A 22,829-nucleotide genomic window follows, 5' to 3' on the forward strand; every position below is an offset into this window, starting at 1 on the left:
GGCACATCGGTACCAAAGAAGAGGAACAGAGGGATATTAATACATTCTTGAGCAGTTCCTTGGATGATCAAATCTGCTGAACAGTTATTTAATGCCCAAATCCTCCGATAAACCTAAAAGGCAAATATTGTGGTGATCTTAACAAAATAGAACAGGGCTGCACACAACTGTTTCAAAACAGGGTGCAAACCTTGTCACAAACATGTTGCTACCACTCTGAAAATAGGTACATGCCTCCACCCAAGAAGTTCTGTGTACATCAAACCTGATAAATAGTTTCCTGATTGCCTTGAAATAAAGAGTGACCGACCAGCTGAGATATAAAGTGCCCACTTCTTCAATCAGTTCATTTCCTCTAAAGCAAAACAGAGACCTTTGTGATGCTTTTTAGGATTTTTTTTTTTTTAAATGAAAACAGAATATCCAGAATCAGCTGAGAAATGAAAGCTACAATGACAATCCTAATCCTAATAATTGCTACATCAGAGAATATTTGTCAAAGTAAAATTCAACAACATCTAAAAACCGGGCCCCAAAAGGTTTATTCTCCATACTTTATCTGTGCACTTAGCTCTCTGATGAAGAATCTTTCAACTGTTTTTGCCAGCAGAAACTTAAGATCAGCATTTTGCATTACAAATAAAGTCAGTTCAAGAACATCAATCCAGTCTAAGTTCTTGACTATTGCAAAGGCTTCCTTGTAGAGTTTCTGCTTCTCGGCAGGAGGCAATTCCATTATAATCTGAGAGACCGGCTTGAACTGTTCACTGGTCATCCAGGCACCAAGCAGTCCACCAAGAGCTCCTCCTAGAAAATGAAGAGAGATGTTACTCCCTATTGTTAGACCCAAAATTCTAGAGAGACGTTCATCAGTAGTGGCTACCTCCTCATTAGAAATCAGTGCAGAGTTGAGTGAACAAGGCATATCTAGTTTCAGTGGGGTGATGTAACGTGACTTCAGTGACAGGGCACCTTTTAAACTAGATATACAACACTGCTTAGCTCAACAGATAGATACAGAGGATACAAGTCTTTGCTAAGGCACTCTGGCTTTTCTCTAATGTTCAGAAAGAATTCAGTGTGGGGAGGAAAAACATTTAAGGAGTTCACCAAGACATGGATAGCCAGTAGCCTTAAGATAGAGAAACAACCATTATTTTGCTGCTCTTCTTCATCCCCTGCATCTGCCAACACTGTCTCACATTCCTGCCACTGCCTCAAGCCTTCCCATCTCCACTCCTTACCACAGTGATGGAGCAAGGCTCACACTAACAAGCTCTCAGCCTGAGACTTTGCGCTCAGTTATGTGCCACACATCTGTCACTGGCATGCCTTAGCAGATGGGAACCAGCACTCTGCCCACCTAAAGCAAATGAACGTCTAACAGCCAGTTTGAAGGGCTCCAAGGAGTCAATACCTAAGCCACTAATGTGCATATGGCTTCTTCTCAGAAGAAAGAGGTTTCAGTCACCAAGGTCACTGTCATTCTAAAAGGGAACACTGATACACGCATTATGATGCACCACCTATTAAAAACACTCTTCTGAAAGAACTAAATGCAAAACAGTATCTTGTTAAAGCTGAGTTGAATGAAATCCTGCCAATACACTCACCCCACTAAGTAGACTTGCTGGTTTCTTCACTCAGTGAGCTAACCACACACCTTATCCTAAAGCAAACACACTTACCTACAGCGATGCCAGGTGGACCTCCAACCAAACCCCCAACAAATGCAGTTGCACCTGCCAAGAGCGCTCCTTGACCAGAGTGCTTGACAGCTGCTGTCATTCCCTTCTCCCGAGAAACACGGCAAAGCAGCTGCATCATTTGATCCACATGGATGGGCATCTTGGCTGGTTAAGGACCTGAAAAAGATGTTCAAGGTAAGGTTGACTGGCGCAAGAGGGACACGATCTTCCTGCTTACAGCTCTGGAGCCAGAGAGACTAAGACAGTACACTGCCAGAGCCACTGTGGAAAAACAAAAAATTACTTTCTCTTTCATTTCTGGGAAATGATGAGCTAAAGGACTCTCATAAATTATTTATATATATATATATATATATATATAAAAATATGTAAGTATAAAAAATAATATATATATATATATATTTTGGTGGCACAAAGATAATACTCATTCCAAATGTAAATGAAGCCACAGAACAGAGGTCTCTGTAGTTAAGACTAACTCAGGAGAATGAACAAAGGGCAAATTACAGCAATGAAAAAAATCAGGAAGTTTCCACCCGGTTCTACAGATACCCACATCCTGCCATCTAGGAGAGGTGATTTGCAAAAATCCTGACCTCCAACAATAATGACTAATTTCAAATGCAGCTCTGATTAAACACAGCGTTTCACATTAGCAGGCACTGAAAAATGCAGCTTTGGCTTTGAGTGCATTACAGCCAAAGGATACTTTCCACTTTAGCAACTATGCTAAATGGCAGGAACACAAACAGAGGTACCAAAAATAGTACCCTCCCTCCCTCCTCTCATATTGTGAAAGTAATCCCAATACCAATGAAACACTTATTTGGAGCACTCAGATCACAGAAATGCCCATGAACAGGAATTAAGACTTTCAGCCCAAACAGCGGAGCTCAGGAAGCGTTCAGTGTGAGAGGTGAAAGGAGTCAGCACAGAACAAGAGCACGCTTGCTTGTTACACAAATACCTTTAATGCCTTTCATTCTGCATGACAAACAAGGAAAGGTGTTGCCGGAAAAAACAAACTGTTTTGATCATAGCATGTGCCATGGCTTTGCAGCCCAAACCAACTTATTTTCAAGCCTTCCTACAGCACATCTCCTCACTGCAAAGTTAAAATGAAGCAATAGCAAAATGTCAAGTTAAAAATTATCTATTTTGAAAATGAAAGGTCACTTCTGCATTAAAATGGCCGACTCCAAGCCACCTCTGTCTTTGGGGTACCCAAGCACGGTTAACTCTAAACAAAACCGTGCTCTTTGGGAAAGACACCAAGAATGCTCCATGACTCCAGAGATACACACACAACAATTCTTCAGACAGTCACCTCCTCTTGCTGCTTCATTCATCTCTGTGCCAGCCTAAAGCAAACATCACAGTTCTTCATTTTACCACAGCTGCTTGGGGTTGCTGTCAGGCTTCGGACACAGCAGTGCATGACAGTCACAGTGTGTGCTGGTTACTGACACACTGCATCCGTTGTCTCATTCGACGAAGTTCAAGATCAAAGCACTAAAAAACGGCTGCTCTGTTCTTCCTTGAGCACTAAGAAAACAAATAGTAAGAGTCAAAAATTGTGATCTCCTTGCCACTACTGCACAGGACTGTAGTCAGAGACAAAAGGCAATGATCATTTCTTTTTGCAGCGTTCAACAGTATGAGCTGCCATAAATCATTAACATACAAACAACCAATACCGTGGCATTCCAAACTCATTCCCCTACCGTAGACAGCTATCAGTCTCCTTAATGTACAAGTGGTTGTTTCCTCCCTCTTGTATGCCCAAACTCACTTGAAATTAATAGCCGAGTTAGATTCTGTTCTTCTATCATCAGCAGTGATAGACTGTGTTTTAGACCAAACTGCACACCTTGCTGCAACCCTATTGCTAGCACTCTGAAGATAGGTACCTGTTACCTTTTGAGAACTTCCACATACATCATACTTTACAAATAGTGATACAAACAACTCATTCCTTTCTGGTTCTACATCAGCCATCTGAAAACATGGGTACATTAAATTATATTGGCTAATAGCATGCTACTGTGCAACACAGAGTATAAAGCTCCTCAGGAACTCAGTGGCAGTAGCATTTAACATAAGCTAGATGGGCCCACACAGCCCTCTGAACCACTCTGACCAGTCTCCTCCTGGTACACATGTATCTCATACTCCTACATACTACAGTGAATGCTGAAAGGTTGCCATTAAGTGAAGTTTCTCATTTCCAGGTATATAATGAAAAGTATGTGAAAGAATAAGAAACAGAGTAACACACGACAGCACAGGACTGATGTTCTTGTAATTCAAGCTCAATTCATGGCTGTGACACTGGCACGAGCACTACAAATTAATTCAATACCTACCTTTGGACCTCAATTTGTGAATGTGTAACATGGGAGACACAATTCTGATACCCACAACTACCCCAAAATCTGCTAGCAATCAGTTTAAATAACGACTGCTATTATAAACTAACTGAAACCAGCATCTTTCTTGTGACCTACTTCACAATCACATGGCAAATTTTTTCAAGTCCATCTTTGAACTGCTGATTCTAGGCTCTCTCTTCCTGTTTCACTCAAATATCTGCTGCTAGTAGCATTGACTCTTCTGGAAGAGTCAATTTGGTTTGTGAAATAATCACAAAATGGCAAATGGAAGTGTATGAGTTCATAAAAAAAAAACTTTAAAACAGATATAGAGTATAAATGGACTTAAAAGCAAATGGTACTGTGTGTAATCTGTCAATTAAACTGGAAACACTGATTTCAGGTATGTATTATGAAACTACAGCAAAGTCAGAAGTGCTCATTGCCATTTGCTGTTGGCTTTCATTTCGCTGAAAAAGTGCTTTCAAACAACAAACATTGCCCTGCACTCCGGGAAGGAATGTAAACTGTATTTATTAACAACAAAGTATACCTGCAGAGCTAAATTACCCAAATCCAAACAACAGCAAATTTTGAGTTAAAACTTCCACATTTAAAACTCAACTATGAGAAATGTCACCACGCAAACATGGAGAAATCTTCATTGCAAGATTAAAATTATCAGTCTCACTTTTCCCTAAATATTAAAAAAAAAAGAAAGCCCATCTACTCATTGTTCTACTTTTAACCTTGTTTCTGCATGCCTTGCAACAAATGCTGAAGAACAGGTTGGAAAATTTAGTGCCCAGTTCTTGAAACAGTTCATTTACTCTAAAGCAAAACAGAGAGCATTGTGATGCTTCTTAGGAATATTTTAATGAAGACAGCTGATATTCAGAATCAGTTCAGAAACAAAAGCTACAATGACAATCCTAATGCTAATAATTAATACACTGAAGAATCACAATTGTCAGAGCAGAATTCAACGCAATCTATAGATCTGCTCTGAAAAACTTTATTCTCCATACTTAATCACTGCACTTAGCTCCCTGATAAAGTAATTTTCCAGTAGTTTAGCCAACTCCAGCTGGAGAAGATGACTATTCATCACAACAGCACTTAGTCGAGCAAAATCAGACCAGTCTAGGCTCTTGATTACAGCAATGGCTTCAATGTAGAGTTTCTGCTGCTCGGCAGGAGGCAATTCCATTAAAATCTGAGGGACTGGCTTGAATTTTGCACTGTTCATCCAGGTACCAAGCAGTCCACCAAGCGCTCCTCCTAGGAAATGAAGAGGGATGTTACTTCCAATTGTTAGACCTGAAGTTCCATAGAGAAGCTTCATAAACACTGTTCACCTCCTCAAATGATAGTCAAAGAATCAAGAAGGATTGTTACAGCTTTTTACATCAACAGAGGAACTCAACATAATCAAAGCTAACAGTTCCAGAATCAGAATCAGAAATCAAACAACATTCCTTATGGTTCAGGTCTCTTTAAGACAAGCTCTGTTATTACATGAATCCCACCCCATGGAAAACACACCATTAACAACTGCCTTGCCAGTGACCATTAACACAGAATCTTTTACTATAGATCCCTGGTATGATTAAAGCTTCTTGCTTCAGCAAAGACAGCAGGATGCACCTTCCGACACCCATGATGTCCTCGCTTCAGAATATGCTCATGAAGGCCAAGATCATCAACTTTGTTGGATTATTCAGACACATTCAACCTTTCTCCTACCAAATCAACATCCCACCAGACTTGGAGAAGAATCTCTCTGTCAGGCAGCATGGCTCCAGGCCATCAAGCGCACAGCAGAGGGATCACATATAGATAATGTGGGTAGGACTGCTACAACCAAGAAAGTAGCATCACGGCCCTACACTGATGTGTGATTCTAATGGCTACCAGCCATATAGAACACTGCTTTTCAATGACTTACAATGCTGCACCGAGACTGCAATTTACTCCAGTACCAGTAAGCCCTTCAGATTTATGGAACTGCTCCTAAGCATAAAGTGTACTCACGGACTGATGCACGTGTGACTTCAGTGACAGGGCACCTTTTAAACTAGATATACAACACTACTTAGCTCAACAGATACAGAGGATACAAGTCTTTGCTAAGGCACTCTGGCTTTTCTCTAATGTTCAGAAAGAATTCAGTGTGGGGAGGAAAAACATTTAAGGAGTTCACCAAGACATGGATAGCCAGTAGCCTTAAGATAGAGAAACAAACATTATTTTGCTGCTCTTCTTCATCCCCTGCATCTGCCAACACTGTCTCACATTCCTGCCACTGCCTCAAGCCTTCCCATCTCCACTCCTTACCACAGTGATGGAGCAAGGCTCACACTAACAAGCTCTCAGCCTGAGACTTTGCGCTCAGTTATGTGCCACACATCTGTCACTGGCATGCCTTAGCAGATGGGAACCAGCACTCTGCCCACCTAAAGCAAATGAACGTCTAACAGCCATTTTGAAGGGCTCCAAGGGGTCAATACCTAAGCCACTAATGTGCATATGGCTTCTTCTCAGAAGAAAGAGGTTTCAGTCACCAAGGTCACTGTCATTCTAAAAGGGAACACTGACACACGCATTACGATGCACCACCTATTAAAAACACTCTTCTGAAAGAACGAAATGCAAAATGGCATGTTATTAAAGCTGAGTTGAATGAAATCTTGCCAATACATGCCCCTTCACTTCAAATCATCCCAACTAAATAGACTTCTGCTGCTTTTTTTTACAGTCAGTAGTTAATCACGTTTCTTATGCCTAAAGCAAACACACTTACCTAAAGCAATACCGAGTGGACCTCCTACCAAGCCCCCAGCAAATGCAGTTGTAATCACCACTATCCCTCCTCGAAAAGAGCTCTTCACAGCAGCTTTCATTCTCTTCTCCCGAGAAACAAGGCAAAGCAGTTGCATCATTTGATCCACACGGATGGGCATTTTGGCTGGTTAAGGTCCTGAAAAAGACGTTAAAGTTGATTGCTGCAACAGGAATAAAACCCTGTTGCTTACAGCTCTGGAGTCAGTGAGACTAACAGTGCACTGCCACAGTCACCGTGCAAAAATAATTACTTTCTCTTTCATTTCTGGGAAATTATGAGCTAACAGTTTTCCAGATTTTTTTGCTGGCAAAGGATGATGCTCACTGCAATTGTAAATGAAGCCACAGAATAGAGCAGAGGACTCTGTAGTTTGGATGAACTCAAAAAAAATGCACCAGGGCAAATTACAGCAATGAAAAATGTAAGACAGTTTCCTTCCTGTTCTACAGTATATTCCCTTTGCCTCAAGCAATTGCTGGCCTTATTCAGCCCCGTCTACAGCTCCAGGACTAGGGCCACACAGAACCTCATTCAAACATACCTCGTAGATTGTAGTTTACATACCTGCTATATATCTTCTCTATGTCCTACCTTTTGCCATCAATTAGGTACTTCTCATGACTCGCTTCTTTTCTCCATCTTCTTTCATGCTTAAAACAGTTCATGCACTCTAAAGCCAAACACAGACCATTGTGATGCTTCTTAGAAATATTTTAATGAAAACAGAGGACTAGACATTCAGAATCAGTTGAGAAACAAATGCTAAAATGACTATCCTAACCGTATAAAACGTCAGACTTGCCCTTCTCCCTCACTCCCCTGTTATAACCCGTCTCCTTGCCACACATTCCAGTTCTAGGATATCAGGAACTACAAATTATGTAGACTTTATTTTACCTGTTCTTCTAAGTTCCTCCGAACAGGTATTGGCTTCTCTTCTTACAGAAACGAATTTCCAAGAATTACAATAAAAATGTGACAAAGAATCGAGAAAGGCTTGAGGTTTTTGAGTTCACAGTAGAAATAATTTCTTGCAACTTTCCCTTGTAAGACTCAGATGCCAGGTAAAATTCTTCAAAGTGCCCTACCTACTTTAGCATTCATGCCATACACAGAAGAAATTTAAAGCACTTCAACAAACAGGATTACATCTCCTAAATAAAACACAAGGACTTTGAAAATTTTGCCTAGTGCTACATTATATGGCAAGAGAACCAGAATTCCCTTCAGTGATCTTGAATTCAATCCCACTACACAGTACTTCAAATAACAAAGCAAGGCAGTGACAGGATAATACAATAAACCAAAAGTAACTTCTGTTTAAAAAAAAAAAAAAGAAAGAAAGAAAAATGAGGTAATACTTAGATCTGCCTACATTTATAACTAGTAAAGGTAGCTAACTATTGATACATTGAAGAATCACAACTGTCAGAGTAAAATTCACTACAATCTAAAAACACACGCCGGGGAGATTCACTCCCCATACTTTATCTCTGCACTTAGCTCTCTGGTGAGGTAATTTATCACCACTCCTGCCAGCTGCTGCTGGAGATGACCACTTCCCATGACAAGTGCAGTCAGCTGAGCAATATCAGTCCAGTCTAAGTTCCTGACTATTGCAATGGCTTCATCAAAGAGTTTCTGCTGCTCAGCAGGAGGCAACTCCATTAAAATCTGAGGAACCGGCTTGAACTGTCCACTGGTCATCCAGGCACCAAGCAGTCCACCAAGAGCTCCTCCTAGAAAATGATGAGAGATGTTACTCCCTATTGTTAGACCCAAAATTCTAGAGAGACAATCCATCAACCTCCTCATTAGAAATCAGTGTAGAGCTGAATGAGCAAGGCATATCTAGTTTCAATTGGGTGAACGACGATCAAGTACCAAGAAGAGTTTATACAGCTTTTTACATCAACAGAGGAACTCAACATAATCAAAGCTAACAGTTCCAGAATCAGAATCAGAAATCAAACAACATTCCTTATGGTACTGGTCTCTTTAGGACAAGCTCTGTCGTTATATGAATTCCACCCTATGGAAAACACACCACTAACAACTGCCTTGCCAGTGACCATTAACGCAGAATCTTTTACTGCATATCCCCATTATGATCCAAACATACAGCTTCTGTAGAGATGCACGTTGCAGCTTTCTACACCTGTGAAGACCAAACTTCAGAAGGTATTCACAGAGACTAAGTTCATCAACTTATAACAGCTAATTCAAAAGGCTTCGAAGAGTCTATACCTAAGACTCTAATCTGTGTATGGTTTCCTGTTCTCAGATCACCCCTCAGTCTTTTCTCAAGGCTGAACAGACCCAGGTTGCTCAGCCTTTCCTCATAAGAGAGGTACTCCAGACCCTTTATCATCTCTGTGGCCCTCTGCTGGACTCTTCCCAGGAATCCTTGTCTTTATTGTACTGGAGAGCCCAGAACTGGATACAGTACCCCAGGTGAGGCCTCACCAAGGCAGAGCAGACGGGGAGGATGACCTCCCTTGACCTGCTGGCCACACTCCTTTTAATGCACCCCAGGATGCTACTGGCCTTCTTGGCCGCCAGGGCACACTGCTGGCTCATGGCCAACCTGCTGTCCACCAGGACCCAGGACCCCTAGGTCCTCCTCTGCAGAGGTCCTCTCCAGCAGGTCATCCCCCAACCTGTACCGATACATGCAGTTATTCCTTCCTGGGTGCAAAACTCTACAAGTGCTTTTGTTAAACCTCATCTGGTTTCTCACTGCACAGCTCTCCAGTCCATCCAGGTCCTGCTGAATGGCAGCACAGCCTTCTGGCATGTCAGTCACTCCTCCCAGCTTTGTATCATTGGTTTACTCGCTGAGGGTGGACACTATCCCCTCATCAAGGTCATTGATGAAGATATGGAACAAGGCCAGATGCAGCACCAACCCCTGGGGAACACTGCTAATCACAGGTCTCCAACTGGACTCTGTGCTGCTGATCTCTCTGTGCTGCTGATCAGAGGGCTGCTCTGGGCCCTCTGAGCTCAGCCATGAGCACCATTATGATGCACCACTTGTTAAAAACACTCTTCTGAAAGAATGAAATGCAAAATGGCATGTTATTAAAGCCCAGTTGGATAAAATCTTGCCAATATACTCGCCTCCACCAAGTAGACTTGCTGGTTTCTTCACTCAGTGAGCTAACCACACACCTTATCCTAAAGCAAACACACTTACCTACAGCGATGCCAGGTGGACCTCCAACCAAACCCCCAACAAATGCAGTTGCACCTGCCAAGAGCGCTCCTCGACCAGAGTGCTTGACAGCTGCTGTCATTCCCTTCTCCTGAGAAACATGGCAAAGCAGCTGCATCATTTGATCCACACGGACGGGCATCTTGGCTGGTAAGGGACCTGAAAAAGATGTTTAAGTTGACTACTGCAACAGGGTTGAAATCTTGCTGCTTACAGCTCTGGAGTTGGTAAGACAAACAAGACACAGGCACAGTGACTACAGAAAAACAAAAAAATTACTTTCCAATTTTTTTCTGGGAAACCAAATTGCTTATAGCCAATGAACCTAAATGAAACCGTAGAATAGCGCAGAGAACTCTGTAGGTTGGATGAATTCAGAAGAATGAGCAAGGGCAAATTACTGCAATGAAAAGTCTAAGAAAGTTTCTTTCCAGTTCTGGAGTATATTTACTTTCCCTCAAGCAATTGCTGGCCTTATCTGCCTTAGTTACAGCTCTTGGACAAAGTTCAAGCAGAACTTCAAACATAACAAACATAACAAACATAACATAATATAGTTTGCATATTTGCTACATATCTTCTCTCTGTCTTAGTTTTTGCCGTAAATTAGTTATTTGTTGTCACATCCCACTTTTCCTTATTTTCTTCCATGTTAAAGAACTTTCACGCCAACTTCAGATGGCTGAAGACTGGAGTGCTTAAACCAAAGGTTGTCCACGGTGAGCAAAAAGAGCCAGGAGGAAGGAAACAGACTTCAGAAAGGGTTGGAGGAGACAGCTGAGATTGGGAATCTACGGGAGGCTCTAGAGATACGGAATCAGAAACACAGGGTGCCTCTGAATGGCAGGATGGGACTTCAATCAGACAAGAAACACAACTCTCATTTGTAGAAGGAGGCAGAGGTGGGAAAGGAACGATAGGAAAGATTAGACAGGACAGGAGAACTGCTTCCTTGGAAAATCTTTTCCAGCAGGGCAAGAGCTGATAACTTTACAGGGCATTTTCTTTTCCCAGCTGACATTACTGCATACTAAATATTAAAGAATATACATGACTGTACAGGTGGTGACAGCAAGTGTAGTGAGCAAGGCAAGAGGCTACAAGAAATGGCAGTATAGCTTTGAGTATCAAAAAAACCAAAAGAAAAGAAAAAAAATGTTGAAGGCTGCCCTGAAAAAGATCCTACCCCTATTTTTGCACCCAATGGTTACATACTATTGAGCCAGGAACAAAAAGCACACCTTTTGGTAACTACTTCAACTTTTCCAGACACCCATATATTGCCATCTTGGAGAGGTGATTTGCAAAAGTCCTGACCTCCAACAAATGCAGCTCTGATTAAACACAGCGTTTCACATTAGCAGGCACCAAAAAATGCAGCTTTGGCTTTGAGTGCATTACAGCCAAAAGATACTTTCCACTTTAGCAACTATGCTAAATGGCAGGAACACAAACAGAGGTACCAAAAATAATACTCTCCTCTCATTTTGTGAAAGTAATCCCAATACCAATGAAACGCTTATTCGGAGCACTGAGATTAGAGGAATTTCCCTGAACAGAAATTAAGACTTTCAGCCCAAACAGCAGAGCTCAGGAAGCGTTCAGTGTGAGAGGTGATAGGAGTCAGCACAGAACAAGAGCACGCTTGCTTGTTACACAAATACCTTTAATGCCTTTCATTCTGCATGACAAACGAGGAAAGGTGTTGCTGGAAAAAATAAAAACAAAGCATGCAACGTGACTAAAAATATAATCACAAATACACAGAAGGGAAAGAGTTATAATTGCACTTGTAACCTCAACACTATCCAACAGCTGAGCATCTGATTCTTCAGTCTCAAAACAGCACAGCACGTCATACCTTTGCAGCCCAATAATAGAATCGCTAAGGTTGGAAAAGACCCACAGGATCATCCAGTCCAACCGAGCCAACTTATTTGCAAGCCTTCCTACAGCACATCTCCTCACTGCAAAGTTAAAATGAAGCAATAGCAAAATGTCAAGTTAAAAATTATCTATTTTGAAAATGGAAAGTTACTTCTGCATTAAAATGGCCAACTCCAAGCCACCTCTGTCTTTGGGGTACCCAAGCACGGTTAACTCTAAACAAAACCGTGCTCTTTGGGAAAGACACCAAGAATGCTCCATGACTCCAGAGATACACACACAACAATTCTTCAGACAGTCACCTCCTCTCGCTGCTTCATTCATCTCTGTGCCAGCCTAAAGCAAACATCACAGTTCTTCATTTTACTGCAGTTGCTTGGGGTTGCTGTCAGGCTTCGGACACAGCAGTGCATGACAGTCACAGTGTGTGCTGGTTACTGACACCCTGCATCCGTTGTCTCATTCAATGAAGTTCAAGCCCAAAGCACAAAAAACGGCTGTTCTGTTCTGCCTTGAGCACTAAGAAAACAAAGACCAAAATGTACCACTGGTACAACTCATCCTACTGATCTTGGCAATGGTGATGTTGAAAAATGAGAAGATGTCTTTAGCTTGCTTATCAATAGGCAAGCTGCCTTCCATTTAGAATGCCACTGACACGAGCAATGAGAGGACAACTCGTGCAAAACACAGTTCTTGCTCTCTATGAGAAGGAAATGAATGTGTGAACGCCCTGCTTCACCTTAGCAGGATCTCAGGCTAAACCAACAGCCTGAGTGCTGAAACACGTTTACTTCTTCTCTTTGGGCTAAATCTAGAGAACGTCTTGTGAAGATAAGGAGGGCAGAGCTGCTGTTGCAGTTGCAACATAATGCAACCCCCCTAGAAGTTAAAGGTTCAGTGAGGAAGGCTTCAAGCCTTCCCAAGGATGATTACTAGCCTTCATTCAACAACCACCAGATGGAAACCAGAGACCCCTCCAATCACTTTGGAGCACATTTGCAAGAGGATGGAACAGTGTTAGCTCTCGGAAACTCAATGCCTATGTAATTCTGTATGGGAACTGTTGAATCACGGCCTGAACCTCTGATTGACCACCTGAGGCAAGCACCAAGTCAGCCGCGGGAGCACAGGTGAAGGCAATTCACCTGTGTGACTGGAAGGGGTGGAGCCTGGCTGCACCTCTCCTAGACCCCATTTAAGGGCTGACTGCCACCAGAAAAGGATCTCTTCCTGGAGATTGCTCCTTGGGGAGTTTTTGTGAGTCTACAACACTGGTGAGTACCTTTCATTTATTATATCTGATTTTTTTTTTTTTTTTCTCCAATGCGGTAATCTTACCAGCCTAACTTCTCTGTATACTTATTTACTGTACAAACCCATTTTGGGGAAATGTGATGAAAATGGATGTTCTTTGCCTTTATACATATAGCTGTGTGCCCTGCTCAGCATGTGTGCCTGCTGGAGCAATTCCCATGCACCCAGCGCTGTGTGAAAGGAATACCTGCTTGATGTAACTCAATGGCATGTCAAGTTACTGTCAGATTTCTTGGCTTCAACGTGAAATGCTGCTTAGTGAGCAAGCAAACCCAGAGGTGAAGGAAGCATCAGGTTTCTGTAGTATGCCGAAGCTGTCTAAGCTCATAAGCGTCCGTGAAAGCCTGGTCACGAGCACTTCGTATCTTAAAAACAAGTCAGATCCACCTAATATCTCTTTTAATTTAAAAACTGCACAGATACCTTTTTTGATCCCTGGCAAGGTGCGGCACTGTGGAGAACACATCCGCACGGCTGCAGCCAGGCGCAGCGGCCCGCCCCTCCCGGCCCCACGCTCCGCTCCCGCCGCACTGCGGCTCCCGGCCGAGCCCTCCCGGGGCTGTCAGCGCCTCACAGCCAGGCCCGGAGCCCGCGCCGCTACCCCCATCATCTTCTGGAACGTTCCTGACGGCCTCCCTCCCGAGCGCGGCCCGCAGGCAGAGACCCCCCGGCTGAGTGACGCAGGCCCCGCGCGGCCCTGCCCGCCCTCACCCCTCCCGGCCGCGGCTCCTCCTCCCTCGGCCCCGCTTATCCTTCCCGGCGGCCTGCTACCTGAGCCCGCGGCACGCTCGGCGCCCGCCTCCGTCCAGCAGCCCGGGGCCAGGCTGCCGCGGGCCCGGCAGGAAGCGGCTGGCGCCGGGGGAGGAGCGCGGCCCTCGGGGTGACCCTGCGCAGCGCGGCCGCGGAAGGGGAAGGCGGGAAGGGGGGAAGGGAGCTGCGGCCCGGCACGCCTGGCAGAGTGCGGTCTCGGGGGGCGGCCCGGCTCCCGCCTCCGGAGCTGGGGCTGGGCTCAGCCCAGATTTCCCCGTGGCGAAATGCTTAGCCCAGGGTAGCGTTAGGCAATAGGGATCATTCCTCCGCCGCGTCCCAGTGAGGAACCCGGCCGGCGGCCGGGGGGAACCGTGCAGGAGCTTACAGAGGCCCTCTGGATGTGAGAAGAATGGCAGCGTTTGCTGCGGTGTTCCCCGCTCCCAGTCCCAGCTGGACTACTAGAAAAAAGAGGAAGGAAGGCTCTGAGCCACAGAATACGAATAAATCATAGAATCACAGAACTGTTTCATTTGGAAGGGACCGTTAAAGGCTGTCTAGTCCAATTTGCCTGCACTGAACAGGGACACCTATTGCTACATTGGGTACTCAGAGTCTGGTCCAGCCTGACCTTGGGTGTTTGCAAGGATGGGGCATCCACCTCCTCTCTGGGCAGCCTGTTCCAGTGCCTCACTGCTCTGATTGTGGAAAAACTTCTTCCTCGTGTCTCATCTAAATCTCCCCTCTTTTAGTCTGAAACCATTTCCCTTGTCCTGTCACAGCAGACTCTGCTAAAGAGTCCATCCCCTTCTTTCTTACAGCCCCCCTTTGGATACTGAAAGGTCACTCTCAGGTCTCCCAGGAGCCTTCTTCTCCAGGCTGATCATCCCCAGCTCTCAGCCTGTCCTCGCAGGGAGGTGTTCCATCCCTGGGATATTTTTTGTGGCCCTCTGCACATTGTCCAACCAGGTTCACATCTGAACTGAGGTCTCCACATCTGGATGCAGTACTCCAGGTAAGGTCTCAGCAGCACAGAGCATAGGGCAGGATCATCTCCCTTGCCCTGCTGGCTGTGCTGCTTTGGATGCAGCCCAGGATATGATTTGTCTTTCTGGGCTGTGAGTTCTGACCCCTGAGAGACACCACTTGTCACCGATCTGCATTGGGGCGTTGAACCATTGACCACCAGTCTCTGGATATAAACTCACAGCCAGGTCATCCGTCAAATAGTCCACCCATCAGTCTACCTGTTAGGACTGGTCCAGGCAGCTGCATCTAAGAGCAACTCTGCATCCCTTTAATCTATGTTTGTTTCAGTCATTGGTTCAGTAAAGTGCAGCATGCTAGTCTGATATAGCACCATATGTAATGAAACAAGTGATGAGCTGAAGCAGTGCTAAACAGCTGTGTCACATATGGCTCTAGAAATATCACACTGTTTCTTAACGCCAGCACAGTCTTTAAAAAGTTGCTGCCTAATGTTAAAAAAAACTGTTGTTTTCCAAAGATGGATTATTGAGAGGCTTTTGTTTCCCTGTCAACGAAGTCTTTATTATGATTTCATCTCTGATTTAAAGTAAACCATTCTCCCCTCCTCCCCAGTTCCTTGTTGAAAAGATGAAAATTCAGAATGAGGAAAAGGAAACATAACTTGAAATTTTTGTTTCTTTCCTGTTGTTGCACTGGGGACTTTTTAACCTCCCTGTGCTTTATATGATCACATAAAATAACTCTCTGTTTAACAACTCAAAATGTTACAGGTCTATCGGTACTCTTGATTTTTATGATTTGGATGTAAAAAGCAAATGTAATTCCTAAAATGAAAAGAACCAAAATGCCACATACATTTTACAAAGTAACACCCCAAAATACCAGCTGTAAACAGCTTTCCAAGGAGCAAAATGAAGAGCAGTGGAGGCTGTGGAATGTGAAAAAGGGCATTTTTATCAATCCATCCTGAACTGAATCATTAACTCCGAACTCCAGTTAAGGATAAACTCTAATAATTTATTAGGGCTACATCATCTAGTGTGCTAGATCTACTTTTTTTCCTAAAGTTACTATACTGAAAATGTGAGAGAACTGTGACAAATGTATCCTCTAAGGCTATAAAGTGCTCCTCTAAGACACACTATGCTCTCCAAGAATTTCTGGCTGTTGAAATTAATGGGAGTTGGCCATTGTAAGCACTTGGATCCAGATTTATTCCTGCATGTAGTTACTAGTCAGTACCTGTTTTCCTTACTGGGCATTAGCCTCCACATGTGAATCAGCACATCAGACAGTCCACCAAACATTCTGTGAGTTTTGGTGTAATAATTATGTTTATAGAAGCCCCACTTTCAGTCTTAGTTAAGCAGCAAGACCCACAATAGTTTCTCCTGCCCACGTTTACTGCCAGGCTGGCTCCATCTGGTGGCTGTCCGACCACCTAGCCATGGGTCCACAATCACAGTGTGCCAGATGGGAGAAAGAGTTATCTCGAGTGAAAGAAGGGATAGCTCTCCTGGCTGAATTCTCTCTTACAGGATTGTGTATTGTGGAATCACTAACTCTTGCATGTATTTATAGCAATTTCAACATTTAGTCTTAAGAAATAATTAGTATATGGGATAAACATTCATATGTATTTTATATTTTAGAAATTGGTGGAGTGAGAGCAGTTCAGGGTAGTCCTGCTGCAACCCACATCCCACCATGGATGTCTCTGTGTTCAACACACTGCGCTAGGCTCTTAAAAGTAGTGACGGCATTGCTGTTCCTATGTAGCAGTTCTCTTTGTCTCTTTATCAGCATTCATTCACTATCTGACTTCCTTTAGGGGAATGTTTTGTGCCTTCTTCCTCTTTAGGTTACTAGGTGTTTTATACCCTTGAAAGCAATCAGGAAAAAAATATTCCCTTTCACCCCTTCAAAGTCTTCAAACACCCATATGAGTTGTCTGTCAAAAGCATACCTCAGAAATCAACTACAGTAGCAGCGCACAGGCGTTCTGTTTTAGCGAGCCACTTAGCAGATTCCTGCCAGAAGTCCATCCCTAGCATATGGCAGAACCCGAAATAACTAGAGACAAGTCCAACATGTCCTCATAGTGCTGGGTTCACTCTGTATTTTCACAGCTTTTTGACATACTAGGAGATAGGCCAAGGGGGGCCAGGAATGATTTCATCTGGAAGTTGGCTGTTGCTGCCAACAGACTGATTCATTCTGGCTTCCAGCCTGCTCTGTACAGGGTCTAGAGAAAGTGTCCAGCAGGAGCAAGCTCAGTGCTGGAGGAATGGTCCCAAATACCTGATGCAGTTATCTGAAATCCCTATTACATCCACAGGAAGCCATGGCAGATTTAAGATGAGGCACTTAATCTTGTTGGACTGAAAAAAAACCCGAAGACGCCATTTCTCTAAATTTTCTTCTATGCCTGAGATTCCATTGGAAAACATGAGCATTAGGCAACTGTGTGTGGCAGACTTTTACTTTTGGCTAGTTGAGCTTTTTTTTTTCCTTTTGCCATCTTTGAATTTATCACTATTACAGTATCAGGACAAAGACCTTGAGGCATGTGCACGTAATACAGATCCACCTGTGGAAGTTTGTAAAACAGCTTAAAGTACCAATTAAGATTTCCCTTTCGTGTCAATGTATTAGCTTGGATACTGGTGAGGATGGTTTAATTCAAAATATTATTCAAAGCAAATAGAAAAATGAAAAAGAAAAATCACGTGTTTCCCAGAATATGTGATGGGAATGGTCTCAGAGAAGAAAGGGAACAGAAGATGTAACAAAAGAGGTTTCTAATCATATCCAGGTTTAAGAGGGTAAGGGGTTTGTATCAGTTCCCCTCAGCTCAGCTGTTTAATGTCTAGGGTTCTATACCTCTACCTCTCCCTAAATGCTATAAAACCACCATATGCGTGCTCTGAAGGGTCACAGGAAGAAGTGTCTGTTCTGGAAGAGTCTGTCACTTCTGCTTCATATTATAATCTGCATTTTTCTTTCTTGAAAACAACACATTTAAAATGTCCAAGTTCCTTATATTACTTTCTGGATTACCTAGCGAATTGTGAAATTCACAAAGCAAGGCACAACCTACACTGAAAAAGAAAATGAATATGTAAGTAATTCTGTAGCACATAAGCCCTTGAACTTACCCAGTAAGGGAAAATCTGCAACTACAGAATGGCTGTTTAAAAGGAACCATGCTTTCTGCAGAACTCTGTGTAATGACATAAGTAAAAGAAATCCTAAAACCAGTAACCCAGCAACTTTTACCTTATCAGGTAATCTTATTAGGTACTCTTATTAGGTACTCAGAAATACGGGTGTAAATAATATAGTGAAAATGACAGTTTTTACCCAACTCACATTGGGAAGGCACAATAGCAGGCTAGAGATCCACTAGGAGCAAAGCATATGCTTGATGGCAAATCTTTTCCCCATTTCCTACATTAGATATTCATCAGGGTCTGACTTCTAATTGAATGCAAATAAATGATAAGCAGGTTTTTGCATATGAAGTGAAGTTATATAACATCTGTCTCTTCACAGCCTTTCAACGTACCTTGTGTGACATTAAGCAAAGGAAAGGTTTGCCTCACCAGCTTGTAGGAAGGGGGGTGAATTTGAAGAGCAGTGTGAGTGGACTAAATCATTCTACTGCTGGTTTAAGAGGTACTTCTTTGGTCTCTGCGCACACTCCCAAGTGACGAAGTGACAGGTTGGCCATAATCAGTTTCAGTGCCAAAACGATGGACTACCGGTGCAGAAGGTCACCAAACACTATTAGTTACCTCATATCATCTCATTCTTGAAGGATGATCTAAAAATATAGACTAGTCCTTTGGAATATAGTGTATATTCATAGCTAGCACTATCCCAGCAAGCTGTTAAATATATTTAAAGTTTATCCTTAACTGCAAAGAGCACACATATCTTCTGCTCCTTTAGACTCACTGTAATAATCATTCACGCTGTGTTTTTTGTTTCCTCAGCAGCCTAATTCAATAACTGTACTTATTGGCACAGAATAGCCATTCTGTGATCTTTTCAGAAAAAAATACAGTCAATCTAAACATAAAAGTTGTGTCCCAAAATTAGTCTGTATGTTTATGTTGTGGCACATCTGAACATTGAAGTGGAAGGAAAATCCTGGTAAAAAAAAAAAGCTACATAAAATATCTTGTGAGGCTTCCAGAGAGGAACTAAAGAAAGAATCCCCTACCACAACTTCCATCCACTGACAGACCACTCTTTCACGGGATGTATGCATCTGATGTTTCTCTAAATCTCATTAAAGAGCACAAAAAACATACAAGGTTCAAAATCCGATCTAAAGCGTGTGCAGTAAATTCAATTAAGGAACAAAGTACTCCAGTAGCAAGGATGAAAGGATGATATTCAAAGATGTCTGAAATGACTTCAGTGAAATTTCCACACACAATGCTGTTCAGCGGTTCAGAAATCCATACTGTAGTGCAGTGCTTGCGGAGCCTGAAAGTAGTAAATGTTTGGCTACACAAAATTCTGGCCACAAATATACAGTACTCTGGGGACACAAAGACTGGGCTGATTATAAGCCCATCAAAGTCAAGGGACCATGGCCAACTCCACTTCCAAATTTACACCATCGCTGGTGATGGAAGAGTCTGACTTTTACATAGCTCCCTGTTCTTCTGAGAACAGAGAACAATTCTCTTTAGCCTTTTTGTTTGAATTCTGACAATTTGCAGGCAGAGGAACACTCAGATTCACCAAGGTGGTACAGAAGGCAGGGAGGAGGTCAACGGGCACAGGCTGCACTGCCTCATTTTCTTATGTCACTTGCTGGAGCCAACATGATGGAAAGGTGAATTTGAATCACTCTGTACAATGATAGACCAGATTCAAAACTTCCAGAAGCCACTGGAATTACTCAAACAGGTTATAATGGGATTTTCAGACTTAGACAATTTAGCATGCCACGTTTCAATGCCATCACCTGGGCTACCTCTCCTTTACTTGCAGTGTTGCCTTTTCTGATTCCATTAAGCCTCTGTGACTACCACAGTGTTGTCTAAAGAGTAACTGCTAAGCTAAATGAAGCAGGGCAGTGTTTACACCATATTTACAGTTGTTCTATGACATGATCTAGACTTTGGGAAAAAAAAACCCAAAAACTTGGAATAAGCCCACTCTTTATAAACTTCAAATAAGCCTTTGCTTGCTTTCTGCAGGCTTCATTTTGGGAGCCATTGTCTTAAAAAATCCAACAAATAGCTATTTCAGGAGTAAATTATATGCATTCAAAACATATAATGAGCATAATTGATAAAGGGCTTATGCCAGGCTGCTTTACCTACCACAGTGTGCACATGTACAACCATGAGATGCCATTGGAGTAGGGAACATTGACCACGCAGATAACCGAACGCTAGAAGGGGAAGGAACTGAGCAGCCCCTGTTCTGTGATAAGTTCCAGGGGATCTTTTATTCTGCCCTAAGCAGACAAGCATTAAGTTCTCCAAAGTCTGCTGAAAAGACTCACAGCAGGATGTGCCAATCTCTATACCATGGAGGAATAAAAGGCTAAGATTTCACTGCAATTACAATAAGCCACTATCCTTAATTTCTGTCAAACAGTAGATGTCTCTCTTTGCCAGTAGTTGAAATGTGTGTAAAATGTTGTCATGGTACGCATCCACAGCTAGCATTATTCCTTTTTTTTTTTTTTTTTTTTCCAGCTTACATTCCCATCATGCCTTGTAGAAAAAATCCACGGGGGACGAAAGATAACACTGAGTCCAAACCCTGAGAACAGAGCCCCATGAAAGCAACAAATTATAAACTCTACTGAAGAGATTTTCTTCAGAAAGATCACAGGTCCCATGCTTTAGTCATGGCCTGTTCCTCTGCCAGCAGGTTCAGAGAGTGATCTGTGAGAGCTAAGTGATTTCTTTCAAGTAAGCTGCTCACGATGACTACAGAAACCTCAAGGATTACAGTACACAAACAAAGGGAGAAAAGCTGCTTCAAATAATACACCCAGACAATGGAGTTGCCGTGATGGTAGCAATGCAAAATATGGACAGGGATTTAAATGAAACGGGTGATATCTGTATAGTTTGGAGGGCTCACGTGTGCCAAATTTGGCAGCATGAGTGTTCATATTGCTTGTTGCTCCACCCCTTGAACAATGAGGCTAAACCCCATATGTGCAGGAGTTGGTAGAGCACAAGCAGTTCTGCTAATCACACTGCATGCAAAAGCAAAAAGACAAAGGGAACTAGTAATGCTTAGACTAGCATTGGGGAAATAATTAAGCATGAATGAAATATTGTATGTGGATTTGAAATGAATGCGAGGCATTCTTGGAAACAATTGTGCTGTTTCAGTTGTGCTGCTTTCCCCCCTAAGTTTCACAAAGTAATTTGCATGTCATTTAAATAAATACCATAAATTATTGCAAACTTTTTGTTTTTATTTACATAAAACAAAATACTCATTTCCATTATTGTTTGGATTACCTGACAAGAGTGAAATGCAGAGGCCTTTGAGATCAAACTTGTCTCTTCTCCTCAAAATACTACAGATTTCTCATGCATGCGTGAGCCAGAAATGACCCCACCTTCAGCCTTGCCTTACATAGGCAATTAGTGCTCTGTTGATGTAACAGAGATAGAGGATTAGCTATTTCCATGCAGCCAAGATGAAGCTGCAAGCTGGTCAAGGATACTGGAACGTGGTACTTTGCAGTCGTCAAGGTTTCAGTGACCCTTCAAGAAAAGAAGAACCGAATGCTCACCTACTGGCATTCAGTGCTCACCGGCCAAATCTACTTTTTCCTGCTGTCAGAGAGTCAACAAGCAGCTAATTCAGAACCCTTAACATTTCGTGAATTCAGACAACTATAAGAAAATCCAGTTATTGAAATACAGATCAGAAGAAGGTGAGTGCAAAAAGTCAGGTAGGTGTACGTTCCTCTGAAGGATCATACGGAACCTGTTAGCCACTGATAACTAAATATAGATACCATCATCTGAAAACCCAAATGACCTAACAATCTGCAAGGAGCAACTGAATATTTAGCATAATTTTTTATGTTTTCATCATATGACACTAAAAGGTCATTCAGACTTCCAACCTATACGGACTACCTTCATGTTGTTTGTATTTACACCTGTTTGCTCCCTCCATGCTGTCTCTAAAAGAAAGCCTCAACAAGTATTCTCCTCTCTTCTTATACAACTGGATCTGCTATCCCCCATGGTCTGTTTTAATAATGTGTGCTACGCTTCAGACTGAAATCCAAAGGAACTCATTATATAGACTTCTTTCTCACAGAAGGACGTACTGTGGTCTCAATTTCTACGGCTGTTTTTGTTTTATAAAGCAAGGAATTTAAACCTCTTCCCATTTTGGCATTTTTACTTTCATGGTCTTGGCTTATGTGGAGTTCTAAGTTTCATATCAACACAGAGCGAGTAAAATTGACTCAGCCTATCTTCATGATTTCCAGATATCACTAGGGTGTGCTGTAGATCATGAAATTTCAGGAAAGCATAGCTGATAGGGAAAAATCTAGCTGCAATACTAAATATTTTAAATTAATTCCAAACACAGAAACAACTCAACAGTGACTCAAAATTCTTTAAAAACATACACTCAAGAGAGACAACATAAGACATTAACAATCTAAAACATTTTTGTCACGCAAGCTCGATAAACATACTGCTGTACACAACAGAGAACGGATGGGAGTT

At 42.6% G+C, this 22,829-nt stretch overlaps 3 protein-coding genes and 1 long non-coding RNA gene across 11 annotated transcripts; 1 reads left to right on the forward strand and 3 right to left on the reverse strand.

Moving 5' to 3' along the window:
- Nucleotides 1-381: 381 nt before the first annotated feature.
- LOC100858381 (chromosome 11 open reading frame, human C19orf12-like) lies at nt 382-13,849 on the reverse strand. Of its 5 annotated transcripts, none has more exons than XM_025154143.3 (3): nt 12,333-13,849; nt 1,689-1,865; nt 382-807 (listed from the first exon to the last, which is right to left on the reverse strand). In XM_025154143.3, exons 2-3 carry the CDS (start codon nt 1,846-1,848, stop codon nt 542-544), a joined length of 426 nt encoding a protein of 141 aa, XP_025009911.2. In that variant the 5' UTR covers nt 1,849-1,865; nt 12,333-13,849; the 3' UTR covers nt 382-541. The 5 variants fall into 5 exon arrangements, with proteins under 5 accessions (XP_025009911.2, XP_046755324.1, NP_001264595.2 ...); XM_046899368.1 differs by having other exon boundaries at nt 12,310-13,849; NM_001277666.4 differs by lacking the exon at nt 12,333-13,849 and adding an exon at nt 3,037-3,321.
- LOC415756 (uncharacterized) lies at nt 4,939-8,512 on the reverse strand. 3 transcript variants are annotated; one of them, NM_001277579.2, is made up of 4 exons: nt 8,413-8,512; nt 7,518-7,596; nt 6,885-7,061; nt 4,939-5,362 (listed from the first exon to the last, which is right to left on the reverse strand). In NM_001277579.2, exons 3-4 carry the CDS (start codon nt 7,042-7,044, stop codon nt 5,097-5,099), a joined length of 426 nt encoding a protein of 141 aa, NP_001264508.1. In that variant the 5' UTR covers nt 7,045-7,061; nt 7,518-7,596; nt 8,413-8,512; the 3' UTR covers nt 4,939-5,096. The 3 variants fall into 3 exon arrangements, with proteins under 3 accessions (NP_001264508.1, NP_001264510.1, NP_001264511.1); NM_001277581.2 differs by lacking the exon at nt 8,413-8,512 and adding an exon at nt 7,824-7,935; NM_001277582.2 differs by lacking the exon at nt 8,413-8,512 and having other exon boundaries at nt 7,491-7,612.
- On the reverse strand, nt 7,623-14,176 carry C19orf12 (C19orf12 homolog). 2 transcript variants are annotated; one of them, NM_001277669.2, is made up of 4 exons: nt 14,119-14,176; nt 11,808-11,851; nt 10,126-10,302; nt 7,623-8,665 (listed from the first exon to the last, which is right to left on the reverse strand). In NM_001277669.2, exons 2-4 carry the CDS (start codon nt 11,821-11,823, stop codon nt 8,400-8,402), a joined length of 459 nt encoding a protein of 152 aa, NP_001264598.1. In that variant the 5' UTR covers nt 11,824-11,851; nt 14,119-14,176; the 3' UTR covers nt 7,623-8,399. The 2 variants fall into 2 exon arrangements, with proteins under 2 accessions (NP_001264598.1, NP_001264600.1); NM_001277671.2 differs by lacking the exon at nt 11,808-11,851.
- On the forward strand, nt 14,103-22,451 carry LOC112533252. Its single transcript, XR_003077167.3, has 3 exons — nt 14,103-14,227; nt 14,916-15,109; nt 20,811-22,451. It is a non-coding gene; the product is annotated as an uncharacterized LOC112533252 (long non-coding RNA).
- Nucleotides 22,452-22,829: the final 378 nt, after the last annotated feature.

This window comes from Gallus gallus, chromosome 11 (assembly GCF_016699485.2).
Source record: "Gallus gallus isolate bGalGal1 chromosome 11, bGalGal1.mat.broiler.GRCg7b, whole genome shotgun sequence".
Lineage (NCBI taxonomy): Eukaryota > Metazoa > Chordata > Aves > Galliformes > Phasianidae > Gallus > Gallus gallus.